This window comes from Stegodyphus dumicola, chromosome 7, assembly GCF_044657685.1.
Source record: "Stegodyphus dumicola isolate Sdum_Otavi_A_Nest chromosome 7, ASM4465768v1".
Classification (NCBI taxonomy): domain Eukaryota; kingdom Metazoa; phylum Arthropoda; class Arachnida; order Araneae; family Eresidae; genus Stegodyphus; species Stegodyphus dumicola.
Window position 1 is genome coordinate 39,187,351 of NC_140774.1, and position 24,533 is coordinate 39,211,883.

The following is a 24,533-nucleotide window of genomic DNA, read 5'->3' on the forward strand; positions in this document are numbered from 1 at the left end:
GAGCAAAAACAAACTAACATTTGAGCATCTAGCAAAAGAATATTCCTTTGCATTAGTTCGTATTTTTATGACTGTGTAAATTCACCTCTATTTTCATTTGGAGTGAGATATAAAACAAAGACAAACTTTGTTTCGTTTTCATTCCTACTATATATATATATATATATATATATATATAAAACCTCCTATTTTTTATTTTATTATGAGCTATTGAGCTTGCATTGCCATCTAGAAATTAAGATTTATTCATTTAAATATCGCTTAGTTAAACAGAGGCATTAATGAAGCTAATCATGCTTGAATAATAGACGAATATTTTTCACAATCTAGATAGCTGTACCCTGATAAAGAATCCAGAAATAATGTTATCATTCTTGACAATCTTGGATATTATGCAAGAAAACATATTAGATTCCAAATACACTAACATTTATCACTTTTAACATAATTATTGAAAAACATTTTAGCATGCAGTCAAAATTTAATTCTACAATCATCCCATTACAAAAAATTTTTATTACTGGGAAAAATATTTTTAGAATTAAGGCAATAAAAATTGAAAATCTGCAGTTTTTGGGGATGAGAAATAATTCATTTTATTTAATCAGAAAATAAATGACTTAATTTGATTTGGAAGATCGAAAACACAGTTTATGTTTAGATGGTCTAATATTTAAAAAATCGGAACTATTTCGAATTCATACCGTAGAATTGTACCGCATTCTTAACCTCTGTTTAACTTAAGCAATATTGTTTTTAAAGGTGATAAAAGTGTATTCCGTAACAAGGTTATCAAATTAATGCAATTTTTCTCTTCAAAACTATATAATTTCTAAGCAATAATATTAAAAATTTAGCTAGATATTTCTATTCTTTTACTATTAAATAAAAATTTATTTTTCATTTAAGTAGAATGAATGTAGAATCTTTGAAAAGCAAGTTCAAGGAGTTTTATAGGTCGTCCGATTAATCTCTGAACAAAATTCTTTAGGCCGAAGGAAATATTTATATTTATTCAATTTGTACATATTATGTTAATTTTATTAACAATTAAATTTTAAGTTAAAGTTCCTTTCCTGTCAAATTCTTAACTTCAACTTACTACTTACGGCCAGAACGTAGTTTTGGAATTTTTCTGAATACTTAATGAGGAGGAGCGGTATTTAAAACGCGAAGTCTAATTACAGAATTTAGAGAGAATCAGAGATCTGATTTACGCGCGTCTGCCTTTTGGCTTCTCTCTCTCTCTCTCAAAGCCGTTATTACGCTCGGCCGTACTCAGGCCCTTGAGAAGCTTAGTAGTCAAATAGAGTTAAGGGGCCAACTCGATTAGAATCTTGATAGCTTCGGCTATATTTCTTTAGCTAACCTTAGTTTTAGTTTAATTCTTAGTCTCTTAAGTTCAAGCAAAAGTGTTAGCTTTGATTGTACACTTCAAGACGGAGTTTTGTTAAATCTTATTGAAATAATAAAAGGTTAGTTACCCTTCCATCTTGTTGTTTCCTGTTACACGAACTTAACCGATTATGCGCTAACTAGTTCTTAAGATTCATCACTTTCTACAGTAACTGAGAATTACACAAGTGAAAATCTTACAAATTAATATTTATTATTGAATATCTGAATTGAATTAATCTTGGTGTATCGTTTAAGGTCTAGGGGAATGTTAGATATCTTGCCCAGATTAAAGAAATATCTTTCACTTCCTGGACAAAGATTTTGAGACTAAAAAATTCAAAATATTCATTCAGTTGCATTGCTCCAGTCTTGGTCCACTCTACGGTCGTCTGTAGAAAGAATTAGATATCTTGTTCATGCTTACAGAAAATTCGTCCAATGCCTGAACAAAATTCTTGAGGCCGAAGGAAATATTTATATTTATTCAAATATATTTATTATTGAAAAATTGAATTGCACCAATCTTGGTGTGTCGTTTGGGGTCTAGAGGGAAGTCCCCTGGTTACAGAAATATCTTTCACTTCTTGAACTAAGTTTTTGAGAATAAAGAATTTAGAATATTCATTGTTTCATTGCACCATCTTCTGAATCACAAGGAAATATTTTGAGACTGAGCAAGTACAATCTTCCTGAGACGGCATAGATTTCTGTAAGTTGTTATGTTTAAAAAGTCTACAGAAATAATTACTTTCTTGCAGAAAATGACCCGTGTCAGAGATAGAAAACTGTCCTAAAGACGACATATTTAATCCCACGGAAACCTCTTAGTAACCTATCGGTAAAAAGAAGCCAAGACACTCGCACAGAAGGAATGCTTATTAAGGAATATATTCCATTTGTTTTGTTTCAGGCAGAAAAAAAAATAGCATGTAACTTTCAGAAATCTTACTGGTATTCTTCTTTTAAATGCATCGGTGAAAAACACAGTTGCGTAATCGTAATATGCAAAAGAATTCTTCAACTTCGTATATTAAATTATATTGTAAAAGTAAATCAAATAAAAATTAGAACACGTATAGGAATTTAAAAGAATAAAAATGCTTAGTCATAATGGATCTGAATTTCTAAATTTTCATCATTCTTCCCGTAAAAAAATTCGCATAAAATTTCATTTTCCTGTAACGTAAAATGTAATCAAATACGAATAACCTGATTACCAAATTCTAAACATGGTTTGCTCAGACAGATGACATGTAGTTACACTTAAAATGCTGACATAAAATACCTCGGCAGCTAGCGAGACAATAATACTGTATCACAAGTGAACAAACTGAGCTTAGCTGTATCCATGTCACTCATGAAATAAAATCAGTTCAAGTTAAAATAATTATTTATTCTGGTTAAATGATTTCGATGCGAATCGAATGAAAGAAATGATTTATTTTGAAACAAGAATGGCAACATATATATTTGAATGTTGGAAATCAAACAAAATTTTTAATCATCAGAATTTTATTTCAATTTTTATATTAAGTAAATTTTGTAATTCTAAACTTCGATCATTGGACAATTAATTACATTAATTTTTGAAATATTTAACTTAAATTTCGAAATTTAAATATTAAAATATTAAATGTCTAAGTTGTTTTATGATAATTCAGACATTCGGTTGAGTTAATAATAGTTTTTCGGGTAATCTTCAAAAACAATCTGAATTTAATACGCGTCATTAAGTTTAACCGTTTCACCGAAAAATATTTACTTTGTAGATAATAATATTTACTTTAAGTCACATTAGAACAGAAGAGCGAAACTCTTGGTGATTATTTTTTTCATTATAAATGGGAAATAAAAATTATCTTTGACAGTATAGAATTAAAGAGAAACATATTATATTTTAAATCGAGAAATATGTGTACGCATATGTCTATTTGTAACTGTATAACAGCTTTATTAACATCTCGGCGGAGTACGATTGTTTTTATCCTACTGTTTTGATTTGGCCCAAATAAAGACTAGAGGATATTGCCACTCGATGAGGGATGAGGTTTAAGATCTTTTGTTTTCCTTGAGTATTAAACAAATCCATTGCTCATCAGTATAATAAAGTTATTCATTTTTTTATTAAATGTATTTCTTAATAGCATTTGAAATAAGCGTTCAAACAATAATTTTCTTTTTCAACGGGAACATGCTTTTAAATATTTTTCTATTTTCACTTTTTTTTTATTATTTATTTATTTATTTTTTTATGCATATGTGTGCGAAAACAGTATGCAGATTTTAACGCCGAAATTTTCAGAATATAAATCCTTCTATTCCGAATTTTTAGTTTTATTGAAAAATTCGTATTTAGTTTTGCCTGTTGGTTTCAAAAGGTATTATTTTAATCTATTTAATGCAAAATTCTCTCCTAAAGTATAACTTGAAATCCAAAATTTTCAGATGGCAAAGTATGGCTGTTACTATTATTATTATAATTATGGCTATTATTGCTGATGTGAGCTGTGTGAATTCCATGAAGAAATTCATGGAATTTCACACAGCTCTACGATATAAAAATGGTAGATTTTAAGACTAAAGAGTAACCATTCCTTAAAATAGTTTTAGCTTAAATTAAGGTGATTTTTCAATAAATAAATTAAGACTTTAATAATATAGGTGTAGCAACGTGAAGCTGACGATCGGGACATTTTTATAGCATTTTTGAAAGTTTGCTCGGTTCTCAAAATTTTGCCTTGGAAGAACAGTACAATTTATGCTCCGTCTTACTGTGAAGAGTTGATTTAATCTAATGTTAGCTAATCTGGGACGAAATTTCCTTCCTACTTGACACGATATAGGTGTAGAAGAAAATATTTTAAAACTTATATGTGATATGACCATGTTTATCACATTTCTTTATTTTTACTTTATTTGCTGTTACACTTTAGTTTTCGTCTAATTGGGTTTATTAACTTAATTAGTTTCGTTTTATTTATAAAACTATTTGCTATATAGAGACCATTTTATGTATTTCATTAGTTCTTCTTAAAACAGATATTATAATTTGGTTGATTTTTTAAAAATTGGGCTTCCTCTTTTAATTTAGTTATAAAGGTGTTTAAAATGTGCCTATTTAAAAATATCTTAAAAAGTTTGAGGAGTTATTTCGTTTATTATTATTATCTAGTAATAAATCTGTGCCAGTCGATTTCAGTAGATATGTGAATTTAATTCACATAGCTACTGAGACTATCATCTACTCTATCATCTAAGATGATATCTCTATCATCTAATCTATCTAATCTATCATCTAAGATGATTGCCTAATATAGGCCAAAAATTGCTAAATATATTATAATATAAATGTAAAACAAAGGCCGAATAAAATGCTTGCTGTTTTTTTTATTATATATACGATATATATATATATATATATATATATATAAAGTGCACAAAATTTATTACAAATTACAGTTTGCAAAACCTCTCCCCCCCCCCATTCTGTTTTTTGACATTTATGGCCCAATGAAAAATTTGTTCATTAAATGAATTTAATTTTCAAAAATTCATTATTTTTCAAGGTTATAAACTATTAATAAACATTAAAATTATGTTCGTCAATTAAAAATTTCTGCTTGTCATTAATACAACAGAAAGCATTTTTGGAGCTAATTAGAAACATTCTTAATTTCATCAAGACAAACAGACCACAGAACAGGAATTTATGCCCAAATTTTGAAGCGATTTTTACTTAAATATTTAGCAAATTTTTTGTTTTATTCTATTCTGACCACATATTTAGAAAAACTTTATTCAGTAATCTATATTTTAAATGCACATACGTAGTGTGAGACTTATGCATACCTGAAATGTACTGCTTACATTTATGATATGTATATCAAGGTAGCCAGCCTAAAATCTATTTCTACATTTCTTCAAAAACTAGAAAAAAAAATTATAGAGGAATAAAAAAAAAGTTACTTAATTTTACTAACTGCTATTAAAGGGTAGTTAGTTAATAAAGATATAAAATTATCAAAATTTACAGACAAATATTTTGTATTAAATTCAATACATTACTTTAATTACATTACGAATCCTTTTAGATCACCTAATACATACAAAAATACATTAAAATGTTATTCTGTTTTTTTCATAAGGTAATAATATGGTATTACAATACATATTTTGCGCACATGTAGTAGGTTTTTAGGTTTATTTATTTAAGAAATGCATTGCTATTTTCGATGAAATTTTATACTATTGAGAAGTACACAAAAATGTTTTACAAATCACAAAATAATAGTATAAAAATTTTTTAGCAATCTTTTAGTTTTTTCTTTATTTTATGAGACTGGAGAATTCTTTTCGTTTTTCACATATTTCTAATAAAACTTGCGATATAATTTGCTCTGTGCCTATTTAGAAGAAATGTTTATTTCAAAATTTCTTAATCATAAAAGGAAACTTCAGAATGTTCTGTCTCCTACATCAGACATTCAGACGGTTATCTGAGTATTCATATTAAATTTCTGTTCCAAAAAAAATTGAAATGTTTATTTCAAAATTTCTTAAACATGAAAGGAAACTTCAGATTGTTCTGTCCCATACGTCAGGCATTCAGATGGTTATCTGAGTATTCATATTAAATTTCTGTTCAAAAAAAAAAATTCCTCGTTTGATTAGAAAGCATAAAGGAAAAGAAAAAAAAATGTCACGTATATATAATTCATTATAAAAAAATTTTTAAAAATTAAGAAAGAATCCACATTCTTAAATTTGTATGAAAATACGCTTTTCAGAATATTTGACAATAATTTAAAAAATGTCATACACTAAACTTTGGATTAATTACATTAACACAACAAAATGTTAAGTCCATATCCTTCTTTTAAAAAGGAAAGCTTGGACTAAAGATATTAGTTATATTATTTATTTTAAATGCATTAGAGAATTTTAATCTTTATATTTTGAAATTATTATCTTTATTATAACAGTTACTAGACAAACATTAATGATTCTAATAAAAATTTGGTTCAAAAAAGGCATCTAGGATTCGTTAGGTTTTTAAAATCGTGAAATACTATTTTGATCAAGACGCCTTTGCCCTGTTTTTGATTTTTGAGATTCATAAATCATTCTCTTCAAGCTTTCGGTCTTAATGTTCGATGCATTTATCCTTTCTTTTCATATAAATTAATTTTTACTATCACTTTATGTAAACTAGTATTTAATTTTTCCTTCCTAATAATGTACGTATTGCATTATCGTATTAAAATCGACAACCAAAAATAATAATTTAATTTCTCTTGTTGCTTTAACCTTTACTCTTTATTTTATTCCTAACTTTATAATTCTCTATCAATCTGCGAGCAATACTGCAAAAATGTTATTCTGCTTCCTTAACATTATGTATGCAATTGGCAAAGATTACATTTTGGATAATTAACGGTATATGCAATAACATTATGTAACTATTAGACTATGAAACGTGATTAAAAGAATTATTATACTATAATCATGGTTTACATTCTAAACCATTTTACAAGCTGCAGAATATAGCTCTTTAAAACGGTTATTATTAGTGTACTCTATATGTATAGTACAGACTATATTTACAAAAATTTTAAATATATAAGTTATAGCTGTACCTGAGTATCTGTAAATAGATATTCAACTTTAGCTAAAAAATTTTATTTAATGTTTTATCTACGTATAGACCATTAATTTCTAATACCCATTAATTTCTGAGACAACAAATATTCTTTTTATATAAAACATTTTGCGAATAGTCATTCTTCCCTCAGGAATACCTTGGAATTAAGAATTAGATTTCAAAAATAAACAAAGAAAGCTTAGTGATCGACTGAATTAAATTAAATGATCGACTGAATTAAATTAGGCAGTACAAACTGAAATAAGTAACGTTCTTGTTACCTGTGCATGTGGGAATATTTGCTTCAGTTTTTAACATGACAGGGGATTTATGAATCATGAAAAGAGCTTCTGATAAAAATGTGTTTAAACATGTTATTGATACCTTAATTAACTGAAATTTTCTTCATATCAGTAAAAATTTTCAGTTAAATTAACAGTATTCGTATTACGTGTACTTTACTAAGAGCATTTTATTTTTAGGAAGGGAACTATTTATTTTCTTTTAGGCACATCAATTGCATTTAATATAAGAAAAATTGTGAAATATTAACCATTAGCTAATGTAGCCTTAATGCTAATTTAAGCACTTGAGAACAACAGGGAGTTTTATATTGAATGGGGCAAAAGGAATAGCCTCGTACAAATTCTGTAACTGATTTACTAAGCCAAAACAAATTAATTGACAATTTTACAAATTTTATCTGGCAACAGGAAAAATCTTCCGGTTATAAAATCGCCGCTAGAAGCACTGCTAATCAAAATGGAGCCATCGATACAGGAGAAAGCTGTTTTGGAATATGCCAAAACATCATAGTTTTTCGTTACTCAAAGACATTTTCATGTGAAATTTCGTAACGAACTACAGCATCGTCACAAAACTGAATGGTGGGTAAAACAATTCTAGGACACGGCTGCTTGTGTAAGAAAACCAGCCCCAACGAACAGCAGCCCAAGCCGAAGTGCTTGAAAAAATTCATGAAGCGTTTTTATGAAGTCCCACAAAATCAACGCGAACTCAATGTGCATAATCTAACGGTGTGGTGTGTGCTACGGAAACGCCTACAAGAATTATAGAAATTGTGTATGGCATCTGAAAGGCCATACACCTATCAGATGGTGCAGACATTAAATCCTTCCGAAAAACCGTTGTATAAGGCTTTCTATGAGAATTTGTAAGATAAGCTGGTTGTAAATGGTTTCGCGAACAGACTTGTGTTTACAGATGAAGCCACTTTTCACTTTTCTAGCAAAGTTAATCTCCATAATTTACGATTTTGGGGCATGGAAAATCCACATGGAGTAATGGAGCGTGATCGTGATCCTCCAAATATAAACGTTTTCTGCGCGTTTCTCAACAGTTGTGTTTCTGGTCCTTTTTTCTTCGTGGAAAAATTGATTAACGGGCGCATTTACCAAGATATACTAACAGAATCGTTGTTCTTTCAGTTGGAAGCGGTTCTCGGCTTCATTCTGCGACAAAAGGATGCTTCACCACATTGCAATAAAAATGTGCGCGAGTACCTGAACGATAGTCTACCCCATCGCTGGATTGGTCCTGCTGGGTCAAACGCTATACTACTGCTTTGTTGGCCACCGAGATCCCCAGATCTAACCTCTTGTGATTTTTCTTATGGGGTTTTGATAAAGGCAAAGTGTTTGTGCCTCCATTTCCCCAGGACTTACAGCAACTGAAGCAGCGGATAACTAATGTGCTCGAATCGTTACCAAAAGATATTCCATCACGAGTGTGGTAGGAACTGGAATACCACTTAGATATTTGCCATGTCATCGGAAGCGCACATAGGGAATATCTATAGGATAACTATAGTTTCACTGTAAATTTAATTTATCACTATAAAATAATTAGTGTTCACGGGTATGCTTTCCTTTCATCCCATTCAAGATGAAACGCCCTGTATTTGTTATTGATATCAAACTGAAATTTGACAGGAAGATAAATTGATCAGTAACATTAGAGGATGGTATTTATAAATTCCTCCATATTATTCAAACATCAGCTTCTCCCTTAATAATAATATCAAATGACTGATCAATAGATTATGATATTTTAATAATTTATCGACATTAATTTACCCTTCATTATTTCATACTCGGAACTTCTTTCTCTAGCTTTTCTTTAACTGTGTAATACTTTTAGTCTATATCTATTACGGTTTAAAACTATAAGAATAACTAAAAAAATGCTTTGGAATTTTAACAAATTTGAAATTTAATTTGTTTGACAGAAATACTTGTAGCAGGCGATAAGCATATCATTCCGAGAACAAAGAGGAAACTAATCACCAATTTGTAAGTTGAAAGGCCATATATAATCATAAACGTCATTATTTTTCTTAAAAATTTAGATAAGGCGATTATATTCTTTAAGTGTCGTAGAATTTTTAGTAAAATATCATAATCTATTGTTTAAAATAAACTGTATTATTCTTTTAAACCATACTTTGGAGTTTTTGAAAAATAATTTAATACTTCAAATTCTTGTGTCAGTAGATGATAACTCGTATCGCTTGTATCACATGTGGAACTACAAATATATATGTAACTGATAAAAGTTAAGAACTGCTTCAACTTAAATAATCTAGTTCTAGTTCTACATAGATCATTTGACTCTAATTTTATCCAAAGGAGTTGATTCCAGTTTTAATATTGTTTGCAATTCTTCCCCTTACTCAAATCATCGGATGTTTGCTTGGCAAGTGTTTGTTGAGAATAGTGGAACCCATAAAGTTAGTTATCCATTTCATCACCGAGAGCGTTGTCCAGAGCGTATCACTAGGGAGGGGTGTAGACGGATATAACATCCGCGAAAAGGAGAGAAGGATGTACATGAACAATCAAGTCCTACACGGGAGTCCAAACCGCCCCCTGGACTTGTAACCAGCCACTGTTAACCACTGTACCGTTCAGAGTAATTCTGATTTAACTTATAATTCTATAAATTAATAGTTCCTTTATATTCACCAAAATTGTTTGATCTTATTTTACCTTTTCGTGTACTCCTTTCTTTTGGTTTGCATGAGTTACTTTAGAAGTGTGTAAATTAAATATAAAAAGATGAAAATTAACCACAATTGATATACAGCAATGTTATCTCACTGAGCAAAGTGATTAAGTGATTACCATTTTAAGTATTGGCTTTCTTTCACGATTGTTCGCCCCAAGAAGTGAGACAACAGATTTTTGTCAAAGAAACTGCGGATAGTAGTGATAAATGACTTTTAATATAGCTTTGTAGGAAGAGCTGCAAAGAGTTAGTTAAGAGTGCACACTCTTTCTAGATCACAAATACCTGAAAGAACTAAATTAGAGTTCAGCTCAGCCACCATAAATGGATTTTAGATAATTGGTAGTGTCGGAGCCAAAGTGCTAAAGATTGGTTACTGAAATAGATTCACTGAACAAGAAATAACATTTATTATAAACTTTGTATGATGAATGACGACTATAAATTTTCTTGAAATTAAATTAAATATGTAATTGAAACATGAAATTAAGTGTGTAATTTTATATTTTGTGTCGACCAATAAAAATTATTTCATTGGAATATAGAGATCCATCGCTGTACTCACTGCCTTCATCACAAAACAGAAGTTGCATACAAGAAAATAAATACATTGCAATATGAATTAAAACTTGAGGACTTAATTTCCTTTGCGAAAATAAAAATTAACATCATGGTGAGATTTGCTTTTCTGAAAGTATGAATAGAATCCGAGGGAGAGATTTACAGTAATAAAACGTATCATTAACGTTAGTTAAGTTTTTATGGCATGCCAGATGAAACAAAATATCATCTAACCAAAGATTTGAACGAGACTATTATATTTAATTATAGATCTGCCAGTATACTAGCAGTTGTAGTTCAGTCTCAAGCTTTCAGAGTTTAAATGTATTTATTAACCACTTATTAGCCATAAATAAAAGCTTTAATTGAAATTTACTTGCTTAATTCTGTGAATGAACCTCACTAAGTGGCCAAGTGGTTAAGACCACTGAATGCTGGTAGTTCGAACTTGGTTCGAATCCATGTGGACTTTTGGATGCATGATTAGTTTTACCCGCATTTATAACGTGAATAGTAGGCAGTTTCCTTAGAAATTCCTTTACGAAGGCATTCCTTTCTACAGGCGGATAAGCCCTCATGCGCTTTAATTCTTTAAGGATGATGATTGAATTTGGTATAAATTCCTCAGGCTAATCAGCTAATAAAAAGAGTAAAAGGCTAGATTTTATAAGGTATAAATGAAAGGTCAAGGCACATGGTTAACGACCTTTCATTCATTTGATTTTCTGTAATGAATTACAATGAGCCTTTTACAATTATGGCTTAATAGCACTCTTCCATATAAATACATACACTAAGCCCAGATGTGTGGAGCTGCTATGTATCTATGTAAATTATAATTTCGGGTATCCAGGTGTTAATAACAGTATGGTAGACTTAATTAGATTCTACTGTTGAAAAAGTCTAATGAAACATTTACTTTTCGAGCATTCAAATGTACCCCCTTTGTATGTTATACATAACCATTTACTTTTTCCACTTTTATGTGTCCTTTGCATATTACATGAAACATATATTTTTTCCACTTCTACGTAATCCTGGTATGTTAAACGAAATAGTTATTCCTACTGTTATGGGCTGTTTAATTAAGATTCAAAATTTGTTTTTGAATACAATTATTTATAACACTTTTTTAATATTAAAATATTCGGTAATTGTACACTAATTGGAATGTGTTGCTAAATCTGCTTTTATTTAACATCGATTTCAAGCTGAAAAATTCGTAACATTTCTAGAAAATGAGGTGAGAGGTCTTTTTTCTTCTGTAACACACTGTTTTTCTCTCTTCAAACGTATCATCTGGCTTTTCAATTGAAATCAAGATTTCAGCGTTGAATTTCATCATTATTATTAGTTTTGTACAAGAATATTTATTACTACTACTCGTATAAGAGAGATGTAATTACTTATGCAATTTATGTCTCTTGTATACAAGGTATAAACTTTAATTTAATTAGTTTAATAAGTTTTTTAAATTAAATAAACAATCAAAATTCATTTACCAAATAAAATAAAATTCAAGTCTGGAAAACTTTTTATATTTAATTTGCATTTTTCTATTCTAAATACAATTAAAATTGAAAGATCAAGCCTCGTTTATTGACGGATGACAGTACAGCAAACATGAAAGCCTACCGTTTCAATATGAATTACAACAGTGACTTTCAGCTCAGGAATGTAAAAGCAAAGTATTTTTAATTGGCTAATTAAAGAGCCGTGTGATACATGGCGATATATCGAACTACCAGGACAACATTTATTTACAAACCTACTTTAGTTTTCAGAGATTGGTGATTCAGAGAAAGATAATAAAAATGATATTTAAATATCCAATCTAATTATTTACAAGAATAAAAGAAATTACTAAATTAATAATGATTATTTTCTTTCTCACTTAAACAGAAAACATAAACAGAGCTGTATGTTCTTTTAAGACTAAAACATTTTTATATTCACAACACGTTTCAGAAATTAATTTCGTATGCTCTATAAATAGCAGCTACTTTGAATACTTATATTTAATTTCAAAAGGTAATAATAAAGAATCATGCATGATTTTTTTCCCTTTGTGGACAAAGTCTGAAAAATAAGGCCATTCTCCATGCATTTCAGGGAGCTTAGCTATAAATAAATAAATAAATGAAGTTTTATTTTCTGTATGCTATATCGATATTATTCTAAACTTCTACAAACCTGAATTCTATGTTGGAATATATTTATACAGTTACATGGTACAGAGTATCCCTTGAGCTACTTCAGAGAAAAAAATTTGCTTTTCATCTTAACTGTGATTTTATCTGTTACAATCTAGGAGGGTTTTTATCTGAAAACTCTTTCCGGATTTCCCTTTACTTTGGCTGATATTTTTTCTCATTTAGATTATGTGATTCGGCTATACATCACTCTACATTCATTGAATAATTTTACATATAATCAAATTTAAAAACTACCTTGCAAACAGTTTTAAAACAGCCCTTAAAATCTCTTGCTTAAAGTCAGTCTGCCTTATGTCAATATGATTTGATTTAACATTTTAATTTTTCTCAGTGTACAGATACTAAATTTGCATGCAAACCAAGTTAAAATGGCTAATTTAGGTATAATTTTTCTAAAAATTGTGGTTGCTACGATACCTCTTAATTAAATATTTTATTAAAATTTTGTCTATTAAATATCGACTTAATGATGCACATATAAAAAGCGCTGAGTAGATGAATTATTTGTTATTAGTATGTGAGTCAGTTTTGAAAATTAGTTAGATTATGTGTGTAACTAAAAATACAATAGTATTGTACCTGATATGCTTTAAATTAACTAATGCAAAACGTAAACATTTTAATTGTCATGCTGACAGTACGAATATAAATCTGAAAGCTTTACTAGATAATTTTATGAATACGTAGTAAAGCTTTCCTGTTTAAATTCAATAATATATAATAAGATTTATTAGATACTTTATGAATGTTTTTTATTCATGTTTTGGTGATTCACACTCATAATACAGAAATGATTATTTGAAATCTGTAGCTATATTGTGCTAAGCTTACTAAAATCTATTTTCTCTGTATGTTTTACATGTTGCTAATTATCTGTATACAAAATGAGTTAAAGAGACGTAAGTGGTAAGAAACTACTAATGAACAAAATTTATGTTGCATAAAAATACGAAACCTTCGTTACCTGGAATATCAATATAACCGAAACAGCTTTATTCATGATTGTCAAAATTCAGTCTTCCCACATCCATATTCAAATGATATATGGTTTTTGGTTATACAGAAACCAACATTTAATTATTAATCTTTTTTACATCTCTTTAGAGGCGATCATTTTTATCAACGAAATTTTGCATTCAAAACGATATATATACATTCCCCAAGGCACGAGCGTGTGCATGAGTGGACAATATCCTATACCTTTAAAATATCACAATATACAATTCCAGTTAAATGTACGTTACGCCCCCCCTCCACATACATATTAGAAACAAATAACATTTAAATATGACTGTTATGTAAACTTATGATCTGCCAATGCATAAAAGCATTCAATATTTTATTTTATTTTTATTTATTTTTTAAATAACATTGCATATTTTATTTTTCTAGGCATAATAGGTTTTCTGTAGCTCCATAAACATTTTCAGAACTCGCTATGCTATTCTGAATTACTGTTCTTTGCAGTTCATTTAACTTGAAATCCCATTTTGTACGACCTGCAGAACAATTAAATGTCAAACTTCTATTGCATCTTTGATTATACAAGAATTAAAATACATTGCAAGCAGGCTATAGACTCTGAGGAAACATATATAAGCCTAAGATGAAACTCATTAATCTAGTTGTCAAATTTTTATTATCATTATATTTAGGATGTCAAATTTCATATAAAGAATACACAAAATTATGCATATAGGTAAGTCTAACTAATACATTAGGCTTAAAATATGCTTAAATTTAAAAAGAAACATTTGCTAAATTTTCGGGGTTAAAAGATTAAGCAATTAATTAAAATATATATATTTTTTTTAATTATCCTTTTTGTAATCATAAACCATTATTTCTGAAGGTAAATTTATTTCTATTTAGTAACATTCTACTGTAATTCGTTTTGTAAAACGTATAAAAGATCTTAACTAATATGCTATTTCAAATGCATTCCCCCCCCCCCCCACCGGGCAATGGAAAGTAGCATTTAGAAAAATCTGATATCTTCAGTAAGGATTACGATGTAGATTTCAAAAGGAAGTTAAAATATTATGATTCCATTGAAAATGTTCGTATAATGCTAAAACGGATATACCCTTATTGAAAGGATTCATATAATGCCTATAATTTGAAATTATGCAAAAAGGTAACCTTAGATTGGCGTACATTAGAATAAAACCCCTCCTAAAAGTAAACTGAGTTTTATTTAAAATCCACGCCCATCTAATCTTGCTTTTCTGCTTTATTTTAAATGTTATTGCTTTGTTAAGCTAAACCAATCAACTATCAATTTTTTATTCAGGGTGTCTTCGATGTTCTGACAAAACACAAAAGCTTTGTTTAGAGGAAGAGCTGTAAATAGAGATCGAGTTATGAATTCAGGTATCCTTTATTGACACCGCTTTCGAAGAATATAGCGGTCATTAAATATCCTCTAAAGACATTATAATTCAAATAATAGATTAAGTTTATAAATTACATAATAGAAACAAAATTACTGTTTATAAAAGCATTGAGATGTTCATGTCTTGTAAAAAAATTTCTTTGCACAAACTTTTTAACAGTAGTTCACTTAAATAACAAAAATAAACAAAACCAAATACACAGTCTTGGCCAACCATGCCCGAATCCAAATTTTTTCCATTATAGTTAAATTCCTTTTATATTAACAGGTTAGTTCTTTTAAATATTTAAACTTAAATAACAGGTTAATTTTTTAATCATTAAACCAAAGAGTGAAAACGATGTTTTAACATATCCTACCACCCGCTTTTTTATTTCATTCATTTACTTATGAAGTTTTTCCTTGTGTTTGTGTCTACTAAGAGCCTGTCTACTGGTTATATTATGCATGTTTAAGGTCAGCAAAAACAGATAAAGCGCAATATCAGGGGTTCTCAATCGGGGGGAGGGTATTCCCCCTGGGGGAATTTCATAATTTCAGGGGGGAGGGAATATAGTCAGCCTTTTATTTATCTATTCAGTATTTAGCTTTAGTGTATGAATATAAAAAATACTTTTATTTACATTTTGGTTTTCATCAATATTTTCTACCCTTAATTTATAAATCACATTAAAAAACAATTTAAATAAATTTATATGTATTTTTCGAGGTTGGTAAAGGGAGGGGGAATTGATGGTCTAGCAATAATAAAGTGGCGCATGGGGAAAATAAAAAAAAAAAAAAGGTTGAGAACCACTACTAGTTGCAACTATGCAGAAGCAACCAAATCACTAAAATTAAAAATTAAATAAAGTACTCACCTTGAAAAGGATATGAAGCCGGGTAGAGAGGTCTCAAACTCATGCAGTCAGCCGCCCATCTAAAACTAGGGGCCATCTCTGTCCCCTGCAGCTGATCCAGACTACGCGAATCCAGAATTAAAAACTTCCGATTTGGATCTGGTCAAAACGGGAAGAAAAAAAAACCCTTCCCCTCTTCACGGATCTAGTTCTGCACGCAGACGCAAATTCTTCATGCACACGGTTCTCAGCAGCGAAGAAATCGGCTCATCACAACTGTTGCCAAATTGCTCTGAGCTAATACTAACCTTCAAGCGATGCGCGAGACATGAGGCGGGGCTTTGCGATTAAGCATCGCGTCTCCGATTGGTCGGCGGCAAGAACAGAAAGTTTCTAATCCAAATCCCGCCTACCGGCTTGTTTTGCGAGTTTGGGAGAGCGTTGCCGCAGTTGTCAACTGTCAATAACTTTTTGAATGGGAGGGAGATCGGTTACTCGATTCTTCAGCCCCCAACTAAAGAGGGCGTGTCGAAAATGTCATTGTGCTGTCAACTGCTGGAAAATAATCCATGGAATAATGGATTGTAATCCAGCTCTGTCTGTTATCCGCATGAAATATTCCGTGGTAAAATGGGGATGTTTAAGGGTGTTAATGTTTGAACGATTATCCCTACCGCTAAAAAATTTTCTTTTTTTATTATATATTCTTTTCTAACTATTGTGTGAAAGAGGGTGCGATTTGGTCATGGATTTTCTTCCAAAAGGCCATGAAAATGAACAGAAAATCAGAGGTAAAAGAGCAACAATGAATAACACCCGTTAAAAATTACTGTGATGAAAATTACTGCAGTACACTTTTATAATGTAATAATCAGGTTTAATGTAAGAAAGCTTTATACATAGTGAAGTTTAAGCCACAAGACTTAGCAATAAATAGTTTTTGGCTTTATCTTCCAAATCTCTTCGAATCTTTACAAAATCTTATGAACAAGATGGTCTGTATGAAATAATAATTCCATTCAGAAAACCAATGCGTTTAGCAATAAAACTAACCCATTTAGTTTGCAAAAGAATTTTTAATTTTGCATGTTTTCAGGTCTTTTGCTGATAAAGTGTAGCGCCCATAGGCCAACCTAAATCTTCAAATATTGCTAACGTTACGTGTTGCTTTTTCATTTGAAACTGTGCAAATAATACAGCCTATTACAGGCCAAGTCCGTCTCAACAAGCTTCCTCCAATGGATCCGATCAGTCGCTATTGTACGTCAACAGATTTTCAAAGTCTTGAGAAAGACATATAATACGCCTTTTTATGAAAATCTAATAAGAATTCCATTTCCCTTATTAAGAATTTCATTTTCATTTCATTCCATTTTAGTCTCACTTCAGGATCATAAAAAAGAATGCAGAATTATGAATACGTACGACTCTGAGACACCTTAAAAACATCGAAGTGACAAATTGCTACACTGCGCGGAAACCATTTTTTGCTTCGTAAAACTCGAGAGGAGGAAAAAAAAAAGAAAAAAAAACGCATGATCTCTAGCTATTTTCAGTAAAGATTTACATTAGCTCTTGCAAATGAAGAAACTCTAGGGAAAAACTTGATTTCTAGTAATTTAGAGAAAAAAATTCCTGTCGCCAATACAAGTGTAAACTCTATTAAAAAAAAAAAAAAAAAGCTTCTGATTTCTAGCAATGTACAAAAGGAAAAGTTGCTTTTGCCAATGCAGATGTAACTCTTAAAAAAGAAAAAGGAATGATCTCTAGCCATTTATGGTAAAGAATTTCATTAGACATCTCAAATGTAAAGCTATTAAAAAAATTCCATGATTTCTAGCCGTTTACAATGAAGAATTGCATTAGCCTCCGGGATTTAACTATATATATATATATAAATCTGATGTGTACACCACATGACTTTCTTGCACGGAATATTAAATTATACGCATTTTTTCTCGCATTTCATTTAAACTTATTGGATTGAATTAATTCTACATTGTCGATAGCGCATAAACCACAATAGAATAATTGCACTTTTTAAAATTCATTATATTTGTTTAGCATAGCGACACTCTGGCGCTAGGTTCACTAACAGCTTGAAATTTCGTCTATATTATAACTCAAAATGCATATAAATTTATATCATTTGAAGAATTATCTAATCGTTGCCGCATGTTCTATTCAAATACTATAATAAATCTAGAACGATGTATAAAAGAAATTAAGCAAACAAAACAAAACAAAACAAACAAAAAAAAAAAAAAAAAAAAAAAAAAAAAAAAAACAGTTCTTCACAGACGATTCAGTATTTCTCATTCAATTAATTCAGTTCTCACATCCCGACAAGACAAAAATACATAAAAACTCAAAATATTTATATTGAAAATTACGAAGTAAATCGGAAACACTTACTTCCTCGAGTAAATTCCAGAATGGATTAAGCATAATTTAATTCGCAATAATAAAAGAAGGCGTTATCTTTGTTGTCGTTAAGTTTGAAATGTAAATAAACATGGCCGCCATCGCAAAATTCATTAGGCTTAGCTGCACTTAAAGAACTTTTAAATTGTTAATAACTCCACAAATATTGCATGCAGATTTACTAAAGGCATAAAAACCTTAACCGGAAGATAGGAACAACATAATTCAATCATTTTTAAAGCAAAAAATGCCCAATTTACAAACATATAAGCGTAAAGAAACTGAGCTCACTGAGCCGAGTAACATTTTGTATACTTTTGGTGCGGCCGATTGCAAACAAAATACGAAGTGCACATTTACATGTTATAGCAGTCCCACATACAAAATTTCAACGTTCTGAGGCTACTCGTTTTTGAGTTATGCGAGATACGTATGTACGCCCAGACGACACGAAAAATTCTGTTCAGAATTCATTTTAAATCAGTTTTATAATTTTTTTTTTGGGGGGAAAGAGTCTTTTATTCTGTCCCTTACTTGCGGATGTCACGCAAAAACATCATTAAATTGCATTGGATAGCGGTCAAAATCGCTATTTTCGTTGAAATAGGATACCCGAAATTATTAGCGATTATAATACTTCCTTTATCCTTCCTACAAGGAAGTAAAAACGCACGAGATCTCTAGCATTTTACAATAAAATACTGCATTAGCCATCCGAAATGCAACTCTATAATTCAACGGATCTATAAAGATATCGAACGTAGTTTTAAAACTTGCCATGTCATTAATGGAACATATATCGAAACCTCTAACGTAAGAAGCAAACTTCTTAGCTTTAAACATTTAAATTATTTTTTATATCTTGATTAGCTAAGTACCATATTTTTAAAACCAATATCTTTTTTTTTTTTCGGGGGGGGGGGTCAACCGCTTACTCAAAAAAGAAACATTGTTTTGAGTTTATGCTAAAGCTGTGTACAATACTGCTTACCAGTGCCAGAAAACTAACCGCCTCCCCCAAAACAGTGATCTTCGATTTGTATTCGAATCCTCGTAATGGGAGCTGCATGGGAGTTCTTGTGACAACATCTGCATCAGGAATGCAATCCAGTTTTGCTCGAAAATTCTTTTCCGGAAGCATCTCGTTGTAGACCTTCAGCAGTACATGAGACATTTTGAGTTATCTTCAATATTATTAAAGAAAGTTAAGGTAGCATAATTTAAGTATTCAATATGCTTTTTCTGAACTGCTTAGAAACATTTTGCAATAAGTAGTGTTTATTTAATGTAAATAAAAAAGTTTCTGAACCTTGCATTAAGCTAATTGCAAAATTTCTAACTACTTCTTGCGAACACAAGCGTGTCCATACAGTATAAAATCTAGCAATTATGACCAAATTTCATAATAACATGCAAACTGGAAACCTCTCTCTAATTCCCTCCTCCCGAATTTTGTTTAAACGATACTATTCCCCCTCCGAGTGAGAGAACTTTCATATGATTTTCTATTCAAGAACGATAGGCAGAAACAAATATGTAGCTTTAAAAATTTTAATTATTTTTTTAATTTTAATTTATTCAGCAGTAAAGATTTAGCTTGATGAGTTGTTGAAAGTATATTATTTAAGGGGGAAAAAAAAAAAAAAAAAAAACGAAATATTTGAATAATGTTTGCACATTTTAAATTTTTGAAAATTTTTAATGGTAAGTTCCTTTTAGAATTTTAGAAGGTGTTTGACTGTGTAAGTCTAAGCTTTCAAATTGCAAATCTGTTAACAAGAATTAGTTTAACATATAAACAAAGGTTCCTGTTTATGCTTTTTGGCATAGCATTTCATCAGATAGGATGTCATAACACTTTATGTGTTGGATGATGCTCCTGTTCGTAAACAGTCATTGAATTATTCAGCAAAGCAATTCTTCGAAATCTGCACTTTGATTTCATAACATTCATATCCAAAAGTAAGGATTTGCACAAATAAATCAAACCAGGGATAGAAATGATTTTACTATGCTTATTGCACTTTCTAAATAACGGAGAGTTTTCTTTCTCAGTCAAGCTTTAATAATTCTTATTTATTACACGCGAAATCATCATTCAAGAGATCCAAAATATCCTGACTTAAATAAATTTTTTAATGCAGTAACTTCTTTTTTTCTTTCGTTAAATTGTTAAAATTGGCTATGAAAGTGAAAAGTCGTTAAAAATTATTCGCAACAAAAAGTACATTTGAGGACATAAGCAGGAGAAGCCGAGTCCACGGCTTCTGTGAACGTCAAATCGTACCCAATGCATTTGCCTTTTAGTAAAAAAGTACTCTGAATTCATTTACATTACCTTGGAATAAAAGCCCTGATATTTTTTATTTGAAATCTTCACTAAACTGGGAATGAATTTTTGCTATTTTTCAAAGGCCAATTTCTTCTATATATGTTATTTTAAATGAGTTTGACTGAAATTCATTCCTAAAAAATATTTATGGTCGTTCTTACAGATTTATAGCAGATTGATTAAATCAATATATTAAACATATTATCTAATATTAAATATTTCTTAAATCTGTATCCTTTGATTTTTCTTCTAATGAACTATCAATTAATTTACAAAATATATTATTTACAATTTCGAATTTTCATTAATAATAATAATAATAATGTTTGATGGACTGAACATTTTTTTTTTTAAATACACGTACTTAACAGCTTAAGTTTTACTTCTCTTCTGACTTGAAGAACAATTGCTTTCGAAATACCTGAAAATGAAACTATCGCTTTATCTTCGTGTAGTTCCATTTCCTAGACGAATCTGTTTCATAGAATCTTGACTGCTCATGTATATAATTATTTTTGTTATAAGCGTAATTAAAAAAAAAAAAAGTTTTGAATAACTATCATAACAAACAGAATCTGAGTTCTTGCTCTTCAGTTTTTAGTACTTTATTGCAGTAACAATTGAAGAGTGAAAACACAATACAATTTTTTTTTCTGCATAATTTCTCTTCGATAGTGATGATTCTTTGATAGTGTTTAATAGCAATGAGCTTTACACTCTTCTTTTTCTTAAAAAATTATTTACTAATTAATATTTAATTAAAGCTGAGCTTAATTACTGTTACCATTGACAAAAACTTCTTAGAACACAAGACAAAACAGTCATAGAAGTATCTTTTTAAGTAACCGAATTTTACGTTGTCAAATTAAGCATAAGAGACTGTTTGTATCTCTTTGTCGCAATCACTTGAAAACTAGCAAGAATAAATTAAGTTTGAAATGTATTTTGTTATTTGACTAATTTGCTTTAATTATTTGAGTAACCCATTATGATGTGTTATTATTGTTTTCATTTATTCAGATCCCCTTCCTAGAAAAAGTGGAATCCTTGCTAATCTATAAGGCGTAAGATTTTTCATTTATCTTTTAACAAATTACATTAATTACATTTCTTCTCAGTAAAAAAATGGTATGAAAGCCATGGAAAAATATTACGCAATTGTTAAGTAAATTTTCTTTCTTCGTAACGACACTAAGTTTATCAACAGGATATTTGCTGTTCCATATACCATAATTTCTAATTCATCTGTATTTGTAAGCACAATACTGATACTTTATGAAAATTAGTTGCTTGTAAGCTGATAAATCTTTTTATAATCAATAAAAGGCGCTTTTAACGCTGTATGTTACATACTTCGGCCGCACAATCTCTCTCAAATTCTCATACCTATACCTCAGTAAAATATAATGATAAAAATAAAATTATGTAGCAGTATATAGACAATATTCTTTCGTATCCTACTTGCCATATTTTAATTTATAAGACATCATGTTTTCTAATAATATTGGGATACTTTATTCCTTTTTAAATTCAGTAAAGAAATGGAGGGCAAAAATACACTAGTTTTTAGAACCGAAGTATTTTTTCAGCTCAATTTCGAATTTTATTTAAACGTTAAAAGTTTCATTTTACTAGATGACGAGCGTAAAATCATTTAAAAAGGTCCATTTATAACGAGAAACGAAATATTTTTACGATTTTTTGTTAATCTGCATTTCGAAAAATATTAAACTTGTAGAATTCTGAATCTAAAAATCGAACTTTTCCAAAAATGCAATAACTGCATCTAGCCAGCGTACTATATACGCATAAAACATATGTCATTAAATTAAAAAAGAAAAAAAATCATATTATTAGACCAAAAAGAAAAATAAGAGGAAAAATACCGATCTGAATTTTTAATGAAGCACGTTTCATATTGCAAGAATGACAGCTTATTAAACCACTTATATGTTAAACAAGAATCTCCAAAATCAATTTACAAGGTTTTTTAATAGCATTATTTCTCCCCTCTGATAATTCTAATTACAAAAAAGCTGAAAAAAATTCGCCTCTCATGAATGGCTATTTGGTAGCTCTCTTTCCAGTTTCTGATAAAACCTTTGCCTGAAAAGCGATCGTAGGTAGACTTTGCTCTAAAAGACCGCCCTTTTTCTATAAATATACATATATAATTCTTGTTAGAAAACTGCTGTCATTTTCTTGTTTATGTTAAATAATCATAAAATATGACGCATTGCACAGCAGCGAAATACCGAAAGCGGTATATTCGCAGAAAACTCATGACGTAAAAAAGGAATAGCATCGCGTTATAAATACCTTCAAGTCACATTTTACTTGGAAAAGTGCGTAATCCAGGATGATCAATACTAGGAAGTAGGGAGCTTCAATCTTGCATTGCTCGAGTTGATTCTTTTGATTACATTTAGCAAAAGGAAGTACTTAGACTTTTCAACACGAAGAGGAATTTGAGTTCTTATCTTTTGTTTTTGTTGTCGTCGTTGTTATGTTTATGAAAATCACATTGCGGATATTAATCAGGAGCATGACTAATTTCAAGTTTATAAATCTTCCCTTTCAGTTTACGATTTAGAAACTATAATCATATATTATACTTAGCAAATACTTAGCAAAAGAAGCAAAATTTTCCTCATGAAAATTCAAGCAGATTCGCCCCCATCATTACCCCCTTCCCTTCCTACTAGCCCTTTAAAAAGATAGAATATTTGCCTTTTACGTTTTTTATATAATGCTGTGCTAAAGCCCTTTGGTAACGCAGCACTTTTTACTTTAGTAACGCAGCACCTTTTTAACTGAAAGCGGTTTGAATATTTCAAAAAACCATATTTTTTTAATCCGTTAATTGATATTGCAAATTTTGGTATTGTTAGCCCAGAAGAGCTATAAATTTCGTTTTGCCATTTTGTGGCGTTTCACTTTTCAAATTGTTGGCACCAAATATTATCGCCCTGTAATACATTTAAAGAAATTAAATAAAGTAGAATCTGCATAAATGTATGTATGCATGTTTCACGCATTGTGATAAAACAACGGTATATCTAGTGCCATCAAATTTTGAATAGTGTAATCTTCCACCGAATATGGGCATCTGGAAGCCCTAATTTGGAATTTGTTGTATTATCGATTTCATATTTTGTAACACTTCAACGAATTTTTGATTAACAAACTCAACGATTTCAAAGCGAGCAATGGCAACATTGTACGAGAAATATATATATATATTCAGCGCTCAAGGCTGTGAATCAGAAATTCTAAAGATATGCTCTTTTTAAATTATTTTGCGATATTGTTGTTGAATTGAATTTTATGGGTTAAGTACGAAGAACATGATATTTAATAAATAAAGGTAACACACAAAACGTTTAAAAAAAAAAAAAAAAAAAAAAAAAAAGTCCCTTTGGGCGTAATAATCTGAAAACTTTCAGGTTTTTTAGAATTTTTTTAAATATAATTTTAAATATTGTTAGTGTGATCTCATATATAAACATTTTCTCTGCGTACAATGTTTGATTTTGTTCCTACTGCTCGAAAGCTTCAAACATATCTTATTTATCAAAACAAAATAAAACCTTCGGAATCTGTGCCATAATGGCGAAGGCACTGGATGCGAGTAAAACTTTCGCAACATGTTTCCAATTGTTCTAATGCTTAGTCGATATTGTATGTGTGAAATGTATTT

General features: G+C 29.9%; 1 protein-coding gene across 1 annotated transcript in view; it reads right to left on the minus strand.

Moving 5' to 3' along the window:
• The window catches only part of LOC118185390 (protein gooseberry-like), a 181,827-nt gene extending 165,471 nt beyond the window's left edge, over nucleotides 1-16,356 (minus strand). The window contains exon 1 of the mRNA XM_035355235.2: nucleotides 16,099-16,356. Within this exon, the coding sequence (XP_035211126.1) occupies nucleotides 16,099-16,174 (76 nt within the window). The 5' untranslated portion in view covers nucleotides 16,175-16,356. The remainder of the gene's footprint in view (nucleotides 1-16,098) is intronic.
• Nucleotides 16,357-24,533: the final 8,177 nt, after the last annotated feature.